General features: G+C 38.6%; 1 protein-coding gene across 1 annotated transcript; it reads left to right on the top strand.

The window, feature by feature from the left end:
* The first annotated feature begins 1097 nt into the window (after nt 1-1097).
* Nucleotides 1098-2462, top strand: LOC110704674. The gene is made up of 2 exons (XM_021882492.1): nt 1098-1734; nt 1873-2462. Exons 1-2 carry the CDS (start codon nt 1098-1100, stop codon nt 2460-2462), a joined length of 1227 nt encoding a protein of 408 aa, XP_021738184.1.
* Nucleotides 2463-13541: the final 11079 nt, after the last annotated feature.

Below are 13541 nucleotides of genomic sequence, written 5' to 3'. Positions count from 1 at the left end.
TTCACCATTAAAGTCTATTTGATTAATATTAGTGATTCATATAAGAAAAATTATAGTCTTATGGATTCTTATTAAGGCCTTATTCACTTCATCTTAATAAAATGATATTAAATAAAAAAAATATTAGTTCAATAAAATTTAGTATCTTTAAAGAGGAAATATAATTGAAAATTAGTAAAAATAATTTCAGTCGAGTAAAATTAATTTCAGTCCAGCAATATAATTTAAGTTCGGTAAAAATAATTTCAATTTAGCACATATAATTTAATTCAGTAAATATAATTTCAGTTCAGTAAAATGATTTCAGTTTGGCAAAAATTAGATGAAAGCAACGGGCCTAAGAGCATCTTTAAGGGTGAACATTTTAATAGTTCACAATGAGTGAACAAATAAGGTGGTGGCTTAATGGCAAACTCTTTAATTGTTCATGTTGAGTGGTCATGGGTTCGATTGCAGGAGCAAGCACTTGCATGAATTAATTCACTGTGGTCCCCACCAATATTTTGGACTGATATTCATGCAAAACGACGTCGTTTTGCTGTTTCATGTTGCAAAACGACGTTGTTTTTCTGTTAAAGGTCAGAAAAAAAAATAGAAATCAGCGGCTGGGAGCGCGCCACTTGGCCCAGCCGCTGCTTGACACGTGTGTACTGTTTTAAATATATCCGTTGTAATTTTACAACGGATATATTTTACAAAATACAAATAAAAAAAAAAAAATTACCAACGACTCTATTTTTTTCCCCTCTATAAATTTGTCTCTTTATATATAATTGTGTCAGTATCTTAATTTCCCCTTTGTTAGCCCATGTGAAACCCTTCTTCTCCATTCAATTTCTGCGTGGTTCTAATCCAGTGTTGGTCATAGCCATGTGAAACCCTTCTTCTCCATTCAATTTATGTGTGGTTGTAATTCATTGTTTGTCATAGCCCATGTGATCTTTGTCTCTTTATATTCAGTTATTTCTGAAGAAGAATTACAAATTAGTTCACTATAAATAAACACCATTCTTTCATTTTTTTTACACACAAACACATAAATCGTTTGCAGTTACTATTAGCAAACCTCACTCTATCTTACATTTCTTACGTACAAAATGAATTCAAACAGTTTAAACGAAAGCTCAACCGATTCCTCTTCATCTTCATCTAACTCGGATGATGAAGGAAGGGAGCTTAGAGTTCAACAACGTAATGAAGTGTGTCTTATGATACAACACGTAATGCATGAGTACATTCCACCAATTATTCAAGCTGCCACTCAGCAACGCCGACGCAAATCTACTGAGCCCCGAAAGGATAGGGGACGCGAAGAAGGTCATGCACGGTTATACAATGACTATTTCGCGGAAGTCCCAGTTTATCCAAGTTCCTTGTTCCGGCGCCGGTTTCGAATGCGTAAACATGTGTTTGAGCGCCTTCTTAACGCAGTGACCCAACATGACCCCTGGTTTCAACAAAGGCGAGATGCGGCAGGTCGTCTTGGTTTGTCTCCACTTCAAAAGTGCACTGCGGCCGTTAGACAACTAGCTTACGGGTGTGCTTCAGACGCTTGTGATGAGTATGTCCATATAAGTGAGGCAACTTCACGATTGGCACTCCAAAAGTTTACAGAAGGTGTCATCAACCTGTTCGGTGATCAGTACCTACGCCGTCCAAACATCGCAGATATGGAAAAATTGCTACGTATTGGGGAAGAACGTGGATTTCCTGGCATGATAGGCAGCATTGATTGTATGCACTAGGAGTGGAAGAACTGTCCACACGCATGGAAGGGGCAGTATCAAGGAAGAGAAGGAGTTGCAACTCTCGTACTGGAGGCAGTTGCGGACAGAGATCTATGGATATGGTATTCGTTCTTTGGGATGCCAGGTAGCTGCAACGATATTAATGTGCTTCATCGATCCCCTGTGTTCGAAGACGTCTTAGAGGGTCGAACACCTCCTGTGAACTTCGTAGTCAATGGTCATCATTATACGAATGGGTATTATCTTACTGATGGAATCTACCCTAGATGGGCTTCTTTTGTGAAATCCATTACGAGTCCACAAACTCGTCAGGATCATTTATTCGCAAAACACCAGGAAGCTGCAAGGAAAGACGTTGAACGCGCATTTGGGGTCCTTCAAGCTCGTTTTGCCATTATTAAAAAGCCGTCTTTGGCGTGGGATACCGACATACTCCACAATATCATGCTCGCTTGCATCATAATACATAATATGATCGTTGAAGATGAACGAGAGACGTATCAAAATAACGTTAATACCAATGAGTTTATGAATACTGGAGGCAACGCTAATGAGGACACTACCGAGTACCGTACTGATCGTATTGTGGATATCGGCTTATACTTGTCTCGTAGAACAAAGATTGAGGATCAACAGACTCATTTGCAGCTAAAAAACGACTTGGTCGAACATATATGGAATAAATTTGGTAACAACGAAAACTTAGGCAACTAGGTTTACAACAAATGGTTATCCCTAAGGACATCTTACAAAACGATGTGTAGTTGTTTTTTTTGTTAAATAAAATGTACTAGATTATAGTTGTAGAACTGTAATCACGATTTGTACCTCTTTTTTTTTTTGTTAATTAAAATTAGTTGCGTTGTTGTTTAAAAAATATTAATCACAAGAATTAGTTTTTTAAAAAGCTGATAAAAAAATGCGATAATTTCTTAATTAGTAATCACGATTAAAATATTAAATACGTCAATTAATTACATTGACATCGGGTTAATAAATTATAATTATGAAACAAAAAAGATTATATTTACAAAAATAAAATAAGGTGGGGTAGGGAGTATTGATGATGAACCATTGTTTAGTGTTCATTGTTAAGAGTGAATATTGTAAATGGTTTGATGGGTTGATTTGGATGAGAGAGAAATGGTGATAGTGACCCATGAACCATTTTTTTGTGTTCACCAATAATGATGCTCTAAATAACAAAATATTAGGAATATTATGTATAAATAAAAAAAAAGTGTTACGATTATCACGAAATGAGTGTATTTTAGAGACGCGTACCACCCTACGATAGAAACGTAGACAGCGCAGTAAATGCCACATGGAATCATTATTATCAGGCAGAAAATTAAATGAAATAATCCAAATTGGGCAAGAAATTTGAGTGCGGCCCAGCTATTAAAACAGATCTTCTTGCCTAACCTAATCCACCTATTTTTTCTTCCCTCTATAAATGCAACCTTTTCTTTCTTTTCTCACTCCATCCCAAAAATGGAGGAATTTTTCTCTTGAGTATTAAAATAATTCGTAGCATATTTTTCATATTGTCTTAGTTTTTTTATTTTTGCTGCTTGTTCTTGATCTTTGCTTTCTAGTTCGTAATTGTTTGTTGATTTTTGTTATTATTTTTTAATTGTTCGTATATTTTATGGAACTCTTCTGTTATTCATAAGATAATTAGAATTGCACATTTAGTATATCTTGGAAAATATATAAATCTCTTTCAAGATTTCGGCATGTGCAAATATTGAACATCCTATAAACTATAGATGTCTTCGATTTTTTAAATCAATGAAGATGTCTTTTGTTCATAAAGTAGGATGATATTTCTCTTGTCAAAAAAACAAAGATGATATTTCTAATTTTTTTTATTTTATTTTATTTTATTTTGTGTGTTAATTTCTGGAAAACGTGAGCATAATAAGCATTACGAGCTCTATTATTTTTGTTACTTTGGTCAGATTTATCATTGTAACAAATCCAAAGATTGTACTTGATGAATTAGGTAGATAGATCCAAAAAAAGCCTTGATGATAAGTAGACGTGGATAACCTTACCTCGAAAAGAACGAGAAATTGATGATGTTTTATTCTAATTTTACTGAGTTTAGGATTAGACCTCATTTTGGTCAGACTATCTATCCAGAGTTCAATAAAAGAGCGCCTTCCCAAAATAATTTTTTTGTTATTTCCCAAAATAATTTCTGAAAAATGTGAGCATAATAAGTATTACGAGCTCTATTATTTTTGTTACTTTGGTCAGATTTATCATTGTAACAAATCCAAAGATTGTACTTGATGAATTAGGTAGATAGATCCAAAAAAAGCCTTGATGATAAGTAGTCATGGATAACCTTACCTCGAAAAGAATGAGAAATTGATGATGTTTTATTCTAATTTTTGGAGTTTAGGATTAGACCTCATTTTGGTCAGACTATCTATCCAGAGTTCAATGAGTTGCATGATTAATTAAAATAAAAGAGCGCCTTTCCAAAATAATGTTAAGAAAATAGCAATTCTCAAATTACAGCCTCTTTTTTTGTTTTTTTCCAATTTACCGTCCACGTAAGCATTGGTACGAAAACCGGTTTTTTTTTTCCGGTCCAGCGAAATCCGCTACTTTAAGTAGCGGTTTTCTACTAAGAAACCGCCACTTCAAGTAACGGTTTTTCCAAGTAAATCGGTACTTCAAGTAACGGTTCTCTACTAAGAAACCGCCACTTCAAGTAGCGGTTTTCTACTTTATAAACCGCTATTTCATGTAGCGGTTTTTGCTGTTTTTTTTTTTCAAACTTATTTAATCTGCAAGTATACCTGTAAAACATATATATAGCATATCTTTAACACAACCACCACAAATAACCAGTTTATGAAGATCTGAGGAAGTCCAAATTGCAAAGTCGAATATTTTTCAATTGATTAAGTATAACTAAATCCAATTCTAAGCATTTACAAAAAAACGAGATCAGTTCCAAAATATACATCTAGCTCGGGTGTTGCTTCTTCCCATGAAGTGACGATGAAGCTAATGTAGCTGTCTCTTCCTCTGGAATGTCATCCAGGCCAACTCCAACTCCAACCAGAGACCTAGTGTTGCTACGCCGTCGATTTCTCTAATACTGGCGGTGCACCAATGGAGGAGATGTGATGGTAGTATGCTGAGAAGGAGGAGGAGGAGGAGCATGTAAGGGAGGGTGAATGGGAGTCGGTGGACGGAAGGCACGTGATGAATGGCCTCCACGATGAGGTGGTGGTCTGATCGGCCTAGTGTGCACAGTAGAAGATGAAGAAGATGGCGAAGAGGACGCTCGAGGCTGCTGAATAAGGTGTGAATGCCCCACCCTAGACAAGGTCTGCCCACAAAATGATGTAAGACCCTGCATCGTCTGTATGGCAAACGGTAGAGCCGTCTTTGGTGGCAAGTGAGAGATGGTATCAGTAGCTCCCGATAGCTGCACGTGCAAATCAGCAAATGCATGTGCTTACATTGAAGTGTAGTTTAAATGTTAGTAAAATGAAATAAAAAACGAAAGAACTAGATTGAAATGAAATGAAGTTCATACAAGCACTAGGTCAGAGGTAGCTGGCTGGTAATGACTCGGGGGGCAATCCTGCGAAGGTGGGGTAATGACTAGTCTCGTGATCCGACGATACCAAGCTATGTACTCTGTCATGGCCAGGGAAGAAGTCCAGTGAACGGGTTTCCCTGGACGACTAATGCCTCTCGTCGACTCCACTCGTGTACATGGTCCGAATGTCGAATCTCCCAATTACGTTGTCCCCTTCGATCCTTCTTGTGTAGAGCAACGTCCGTGTCTACTGCCTGTGGGATCAGCTGCTCTAACCCAAACTGACGAAGGACTCAGTCTGGGAGGTGGAACTCAACGACGTCAAAGAAAATCAGAGGTGCCCGTGTACGCCAAATGTGCATGTGTGAGCGACAAATCTCCTGAAGTCGATCCATCACCGCCTCAGTATATGGCTGCAAAATCATCTAATTCCCAAAACAAGTATGTCAACATGTATATAATTAATATAATGAACGAAAAACAATGCACCAAAAAAAACACCGATTATACCTGGTCTTCACGCTGATGGTCAAACGCATCTCGGTAATATGATAGTCCAGAAGCAGTATGCGCACACGAGAGATGGACACGTAACCACCTGTAAAAACTCGTTAATAATAGTTCTCGAGAGACAGAACTGTCAGAACATGAACTTAAAGCAAACATTTAACCTGCACGCCAAAAGGTCAACACCTCGCTGATGCTGAGTTCCCAAAAGGTCATCCTCATCCTCAAGGTCCTCTTGTGGCGGATCTCGAGGCCTCCTAACGTATGGTCGACTAATAATAATGTGATCCCACGACCACAGTTGAAGTAGGATGAGTGGGCCTCCAATCTGACACGATCGTCTCTGACATGCTCGACATAGTTGCCGTTACAAAAAACCAAGAGTTGCACTCCCCCAACTGTAGGTCGAAGCTGTCTCCCAGTCCCGAAGTAACGGCAACTAGTAGAGTGACACAGCATCGCCACTCTTGTCGGCGAAGAGAATAAATCCCATGAGAGTGAGAATGTAAGAACGGCTATGTCGCTGAATGGTCAAGTCATCAGCTCCCTCTGGCATCTGTGAGAAGTGACGTCTGAGCCACGTCAACTTCAAAGTAGATCCCTCCAAAAACGGCTTACCCCTATCATCAACGCCAGGTCGAACTCCTAGCAACTCCTCAACTAGGTCATGTCATCCCTCAAACGGAGGTCCAATGACAGGTGGGCCGTGCACTCTCAGACCTAACAGCATGGCGACATCGTATAAAGTAATGGTGGCCTCTCCAACCACAAGATGGAACTTATGTGTCTCCTGCCTCCACCTCTCAACCAACGTTGTAAGAAGAGAACGGTCAAGCAATAACACTACTAGAAATAGGTCGTTTTTCGACGGAATCGTTCCGACGGAATTTGGGTCTATCAGAACAGTCCGTCGAAAAATATAGGCTTGCGACGGAAAATCCCTCGAAAATATTCCGACGGATTTTTTTTCCCTCGAAATTTACTGCTTCCGACGGAATATTCCCTCCGAAAATTCCTTCCGACGGAAATTAGCTTTAAATTCCGAGGGAAATAAAATCCGTCGGAACATATTTATTTCCTACGGATTTTAAATCCATTGGAAAATTTCGACGGATTTTAATTCCGTCGGAAATTTCCAACGGAATTTTGTTGTTTTAAAAAAAAAAAACCCTAAACTCCTAAATATACAGACCCCCTCCCCCATCCCTATTCATTTCTCTTTCCTCACCTCTTCTCTCTCCCCGCCTCTTTTCTTCTCTTTCTCCCTCCTCTCTTCTTTTCTTTCTCTCTCCTCTCTTCTGGTTGTCCTCTCATTCTCCCTCTCTATCTTTTCGATCTCCTCCTTCTCTCCTCTTCTTCATTACAATCCTAGATTCGATTTCTCTCTCTTCTCAAACTGCTCATTCGGTCCTTCCCTTTCTCGGTTTCTCGTTCCTCCTTTTGATGCGGCATTTCGCGGCTTCTCTCTGGTGGTGTGGTGGTGTGAGGTGTCCGCCTCTGCTGGTGGTGTGAGGCTTCGCGGCTTGACTCGGTTTCATCAACAACAACCTAAACATCAATTGTAGATCTTGTAATTTAGGTTTGTGTTTAGATCTAGTTTTTTTTTTTTTTTTTTTTTTTTTTTTTTTTGTGAATAAATGTTTAGATCTAGTTAATTGTATATGTAATTGTAATGTTAATTTATAAAATTTATTAGACAATTATATATTTATACTATTCTATTAATTTTCCTTGTTTAATTTTGGTTTTTTGAATTTTTTAGGGTTTTTTTTTCCGATTTTTAGGGTTAATGGTGGTGGTGTCGGTGGTGGTGGGGTGGGCTGTTCTGGTGGTGTCGGTGGTTATGGGGTGGGGTTGTAGTGGTGTGGGTGGCGTGGGGGAGGTTTGGTGGGTTATTTGGTGGTTCTGGGTTGGGTTTGGTAGGGTGGGGTGTCTGGGTCGGGGTGGGGTGGGGTGTCTGGGTGGGGTGGGGTCTGGGTGGGGTGGGTGTCTGGGTCTGGGTTGGGGACGTGGTGGGTGGTGTGGGCTGGTGGCGGGGGTGGATCTGGGTGGGGACTGTGGTGCCGTTTATTTTTTTTATTTTTTTATTTACTTTTCCGACGGAAAATTCCGTCGGAACGTCTCCCCCACCGACGGAAATTTCCGTCGGAACGTCTCCCCCACCGACGGAAATTTCCGTCGGAACATATCTTACTCCGACGGAACCTTGTGACGGATTTTCACTTAAAGTCAACAAAAGCGTCGATAATCCGTCGAAATAGACTTTTTCGACGAAATTTCCAACGAAATATCGCGAAATTCCTACAAAGTGTATTCCGACGGAATTCCGTCGGAAAAGGGCATTTTCGACGGAATTTCAAGGTTTTCCGAAGGATTTTTTCTATCGTTGATTGACTGTTTTCTAGTAGTGAAACCCTCATCCCAAAATCCTATGCACACCGTAAAACCCAGCAAGCCTAACGTACTTTAGTACTCCACCCTCTACCCTCCACTCACGTCCCACGCTGACCACATGCTCCCTAATTGAGAGAACTCTATCAGCCACGCCAGTCCAAACATCATGACTCCTATGGGAAGTCTGCAACCGTAGAATAGATGGATCAACTGGGCCTGGTCGAATCACCGGATCCATGGGACCTACATGATAACAGAAAATTGAATTAATGTTAACCGTGCGAAAGAAAACTTAAATATTAAACAAGAATAAATAATTAGTCATGTTAGCAATACGTAATGGTCGTTACCCAGATGATCCAACACCACCACTAAAAGTAGGACATGTCCTCTTGTTATGCCAAGGTCACCGACAAACACTGCATGCCTTCTTCACACGATAGGGACGGTAATTCATTTCATTTCGGATTCTAGTGGACCGTCGGCCTGGGCCTCTTTTCAAATCTCGGTTGGCCATAGTAGTAGGCCCATTGTAAGCTGACCAGTGGCAAGGATCAAGAACTGGTGCGAAACACTTCGAGTATGAACTCGAATTGTTTGATTTCTAGCTATGGAGTAAGATATCACAGCATCTTTTAGTTGTTGCAATGAGTCAAACTGCTGTCCAACCTCAAATTCCCCCCCATTGTTATATGTTGAATTTCCTAACCAAGTCATCCATGAGTTATTCAAACTAACATGGGTCAACTTGCGGCACTTCATTGAAGTCTGTAGTGGGAGCACTGTCTTTAATTGCCTTATCACGAGCTTCAATTACATCTTCATCATCATCTTCATCAGTATCATTCATCTCCGCATCCCCAAAAACATCAACATTGTTTGGGTCAAGAGAATCAAGAATGCCTTATGGTTGTGTGCTTGTTGAGGTTCCAACATTAGGCGATGAGGCCGGAGACCTAAACTGTGAAAGATGTTCATTGATATAATGTGGATCAACAAGCATTCTTGTGAATGACTTTACGCCCACACTTTGATTAGTAAGGGAAAACGGTTGATCCACACTACCAAAAAACTCCATCCCCGGAAAGGAACCAGTGTTAGTTTGCATAACTGGCGCCTTTGGAACCTGTTCAATGTACAATTGCATTGCAATAGAAGAACTCTAAGTCGCAGCAATCCACATGGCCTTAAGAGCGTTGTCGTCATTCAACGGAACTGCGACATAAGCCCCAGCCATAGGATACCGCATAAACACCTTCAACTCCACAAAACTAGGATCAATACTCAATTCTTCATACAGCTTATTCAGAACTTGTGAATATGTCATCCCAGGATGTACAAAAACAAAATTTTTGATTCCCACCCCTATACGTTACATCGCTATCTTTGTGGATAATTTCTCCACCCCAATAGCAATATAGAGGGTAGTTTGGTACCTCTATGATGCATTCTAAAAATCACCATGATTAGTCAAAGATATTAGTGTTGCAAAAATCTATTTAGACAACCATGAATAAACTACGCTATACTTAAGCAAAATATATGATGACATTCACATACAACTCACATAGTCTACACTCTAACACATACTTAAACCATTCAAGTGAACCTCTGCATATGAGGTTAGGATACAGGCAATTGGTTTCACCAAACATTAACAACTTCACTACGCAATTGGTTTCACCAAACAACACCTTCACCAAATAATTCGACAATTGCAAAAAAAAAAAAATAAAAAAAAATATCAAGCAACAACAACCACAAATTGCAACAACATTATGAATTTCACAAACTGTACCAAAATTACTACCATTCACACAATTCACAAGCAACAACAACAACAAATTCACAAATTTCAAAAATAAAAACAATAATAGATAAACACAATAACATTCAGAATTTCAATACTTTACCAAAATTTCACTATTTTACCAAAATTTCACTACCATTCACCAAAATTTCACTACAATTCACCAAATTCAAGAGCAACATCATCATTAAATTCACGACCAACACCAATTTCAAGAGCATTCACCATATTGAAGACCAAATTCACGAGCATTGGACCAAAAAAAATAAAAAAATTAGGGCAACGATCACTTACCAACTAACGGAAAAGCAAGGACCACCACCCACTTCCTTGGCTGACACCGGCGTCGGCACCTACGTTCGTCAACAATGCAGCGTTTCCCGACAATGACAGCGGCTTCCGGCGGTGAATGTACTGTCGGCAACCAGCTTTGGGAAGGAGGGAGTGTTGCGTTTTGGTTTTGTTGGGAATGTCTGAGTGAAGGGATGTGTATGTGAAAAATCGAAGAGAGGAGGGGAAACTGATTTTAAAAAAAATCATTTAACATAAACCGCCACCTCGGTTTTCTTTATATATAAACCGCTACTTGAAGTGGCGATTTTATAATAGAAAACCGCCACCTGAAGTAACAGTTTTTTATAAGAAAACCACCACCTGAAGTAGCGGTTTTTCACAATAACCCGCTACTTCAATTAGCGGTTTGTAAAAAAATCGGTTTCATATAATTTTCCCCTGAACCGGTGACGTGGACGGTAATTGGGGAGTATAAAAAATACAAGCTGTATTTTCGGAATTGCAAATTTTTTCAACAATATTTACGGAAAGAGCTCAAAATAAAATATACTGGAAAATTTAATGACATTACAATTTCAAAAGCATAAGACTAAGATTGTATACAAAATTACGGAGTACATTCAACCCTGCTACTGTGCTACATAACTTGGGAGTGGGAGCCTAAATGACATAATTAGGTGAACACGTATTGAGGCTGAGGATCTTGAGGTGGTGAAGGAGTGACATGACTTTTCCGTTAGGAACCCTATACGATGTAGTATAATATTAAAATATATAATTAAAATATAATATTTTACGAAGTAATAATTTTTCTACTCCCTTTGTTTTTAAATACTTGCTCTATTTTTTATTTCCGGCCGTTTTTAAATAATTGCTCCATTTCCTTATTTGGAAAATTTTTATAGTATTAAATTCATTTCTCTCAACTAATAAGACCCAATAAAATTATATTTTATTACATTTAGATTCTCTCTCCTCTAATTATCTTTCATTAACCCCAATACCCTATTACTTTCATATTTTATTACTTTATCCAATTTTTCTTAAAATTTTGCGCATGGAGAAATGGAGCAAGTATTTAAAAACGGAGGGAGTATTACAAAATTAAAGATACTCTTATGTGCAACTAAAACAAATTGAATGTTGAACCCATGTGCTGTTGTTGCTGCCATAAACTCTGCATCCTTAGGAACTTGGTGAGGCCTTGCATTTTCCCATTGGATGACAACATTTTTGGCCAGACTCTGAGGCCACTTTGAGATAATTGTTGGTATGACATTTGTCAGCAACATATCTCTAATCACTTCTCTGTTTACATTCTGGATTGCCTTTGTTTCCCAAGTTCCTGCTACTTTGTTTTTGCTGGATTTCTTTGCTAGTTATTTGACAGTGAATGGGTATATGCCATACTTCCCATCATGGAGTAGTTCCCCATTTGTGTCATACAATGACTTCCCAATTAAGGCCATAAGCATTGCCTTGAGCTTGAATCTTTTGGATTGTATTGCCTTATATGGATCTTCCTCACTTGGTAGGAGATAAAACCTCCTCTTATTAGGGTTCAGATAGAACCATTTCTCATCCATGTGTATGACATGGTTCATATCAACAAATGTGGGGTCCTCATTACCTGTAATTGGATTAATATGTGACAAAACCCATTTGAGTCTAGCTACCTTGTGGTCTGATGACAATGCTGGCTTGTTGCTGCTTGTGTGTGTTCTTAGCCTTCCTTTTTTCTTCAGATTGTGAAGAGTAACATGAGAGATCTTCAATGCTGCTACATAACTCCTTTCTGTCTGCCTTAAATGCAAAGGGACTGACTGTAGGATTCATTAGAAAATTCCTTTGGCTTTCGACCTGCTCTGCCATACTTCTTAGTCTTGACATCAATCAAATTCCCATGCGCCATTTGTTTTTTTTATGTCTGTGAATATTCTTGTGATGGTTGATTTGTGAACATTGAATTGAACTGATAAATTTTTCATGTGACCCCTTGGTAAGTTCCCCTCATGCATTTTGACCAACATTGCACCAACAATTTCTCTTTTCTTTTGCATGGTGAGTTGCTTTCTTTGTGTAAGTTGAGTCCCATGTTCAATTGGTTGTTCCATTTTTGGGGAATCAGCCTCAGCTTGTGTGTTTTGCTGGGCATGTTCTTCTCCTTGTGTGTCTTGCATGTTCTCATCTCCAGATCCGTAGTCCTCCAAGCCTAGATCTTGCATATTTTCTTCATGATCATAGTACAATTATGCCAGCTCTTCTTCTGTTAGAATTTGATCAACATCGAAAAACAAAGCTTCAACACATTCTGCCATGTGTTGTCTGAGTTGTTTTTTTTTAGCTTCAGCTCGATGATGTAGGGGTGGCTGCTGTTTTTTTTGGAGGAGATGAAGGATGCAAGGAGATGCAGCTTATGAAGATTTTTTGGGTATTTAATGTGCAGCACTAATTTCAGTTTAGGGTTTTTTTTGGGTATTTAATGGGCTAACCATGTGTAATTAGTGCTAACTTTTGGATGAACAAATTCCTTTTTTTTGAGGAAACTCTAAGTTTGTAACTGTTGAATGTATATGAATGGTGGAGGCTTGTATTTAAATGCCTCTTAAATGCTGAATGAAGGCTGTAATTCCTTAAAAAAAAAAAATAATTGAATGTCTGCTGAATTTTTTTTAAAATAAGGACGGAACCCAAATTTTCACCAAAAAATTCAACCAATTCGAATTTTTGGTGAAAATTTGGGGGGAAATCAAATCCCTCCAAAAACTGCCAGTATTTCCCTATCAAGTTTGCAAGTGGGTGGGCCTACTTTCTCTCTCCTATCACTTTAATTACCTTCATTTACTTCCTCTAATATTTGCCCCTCAAGTTTTGCCTCGTAAATCGAAAAGCTCTCCAAAGTTGCACATAAAAATTAATGGAGGTAGTAATTTTTCTGAGTTTAGGATTAGACCTCATTTTGGTCAGACAATCTATCCAGAGTTCAATGAGTTGCATGATTAATTAAAATAAAATATACTAGAAAATTTAATGACATTATAGTTTCAAAAGCATAAGGCTAAGATTGTATACGGAGTACATTCAACCCTGCTACTGTGCTACATAACCTGGGAGTGGGAGCTTGAATGACATAATTAGGTGAACACATATTGAGGCTGAGGATCTTGAGGTGGTGAAGGAGTGACATGACTTTTCCGTTAGGATCCCTATACGAAGT

The sequence above is a fragment of the Chenopodium quinoa genome, unplaced genomic scaffold, assembly GCF_001683475.1.
Source record: "Chenopodium quinoa cultivar QQ74 unplaced genomic scaffold, ASM168347v1, whole genome shotgun sequence".
NCBI lineage: Eukaryota > Viridiplantae > Streptophyta > Magnoliopsida > Caryophyllales > Amaranthaceae > Chenopodium > Chenopodium quinoa.
The sequence above is the reverse complement of the archived record's forward strand: the minus strand, read 5'-3'. Positions and strand labels throughout refer to the sequence as shown.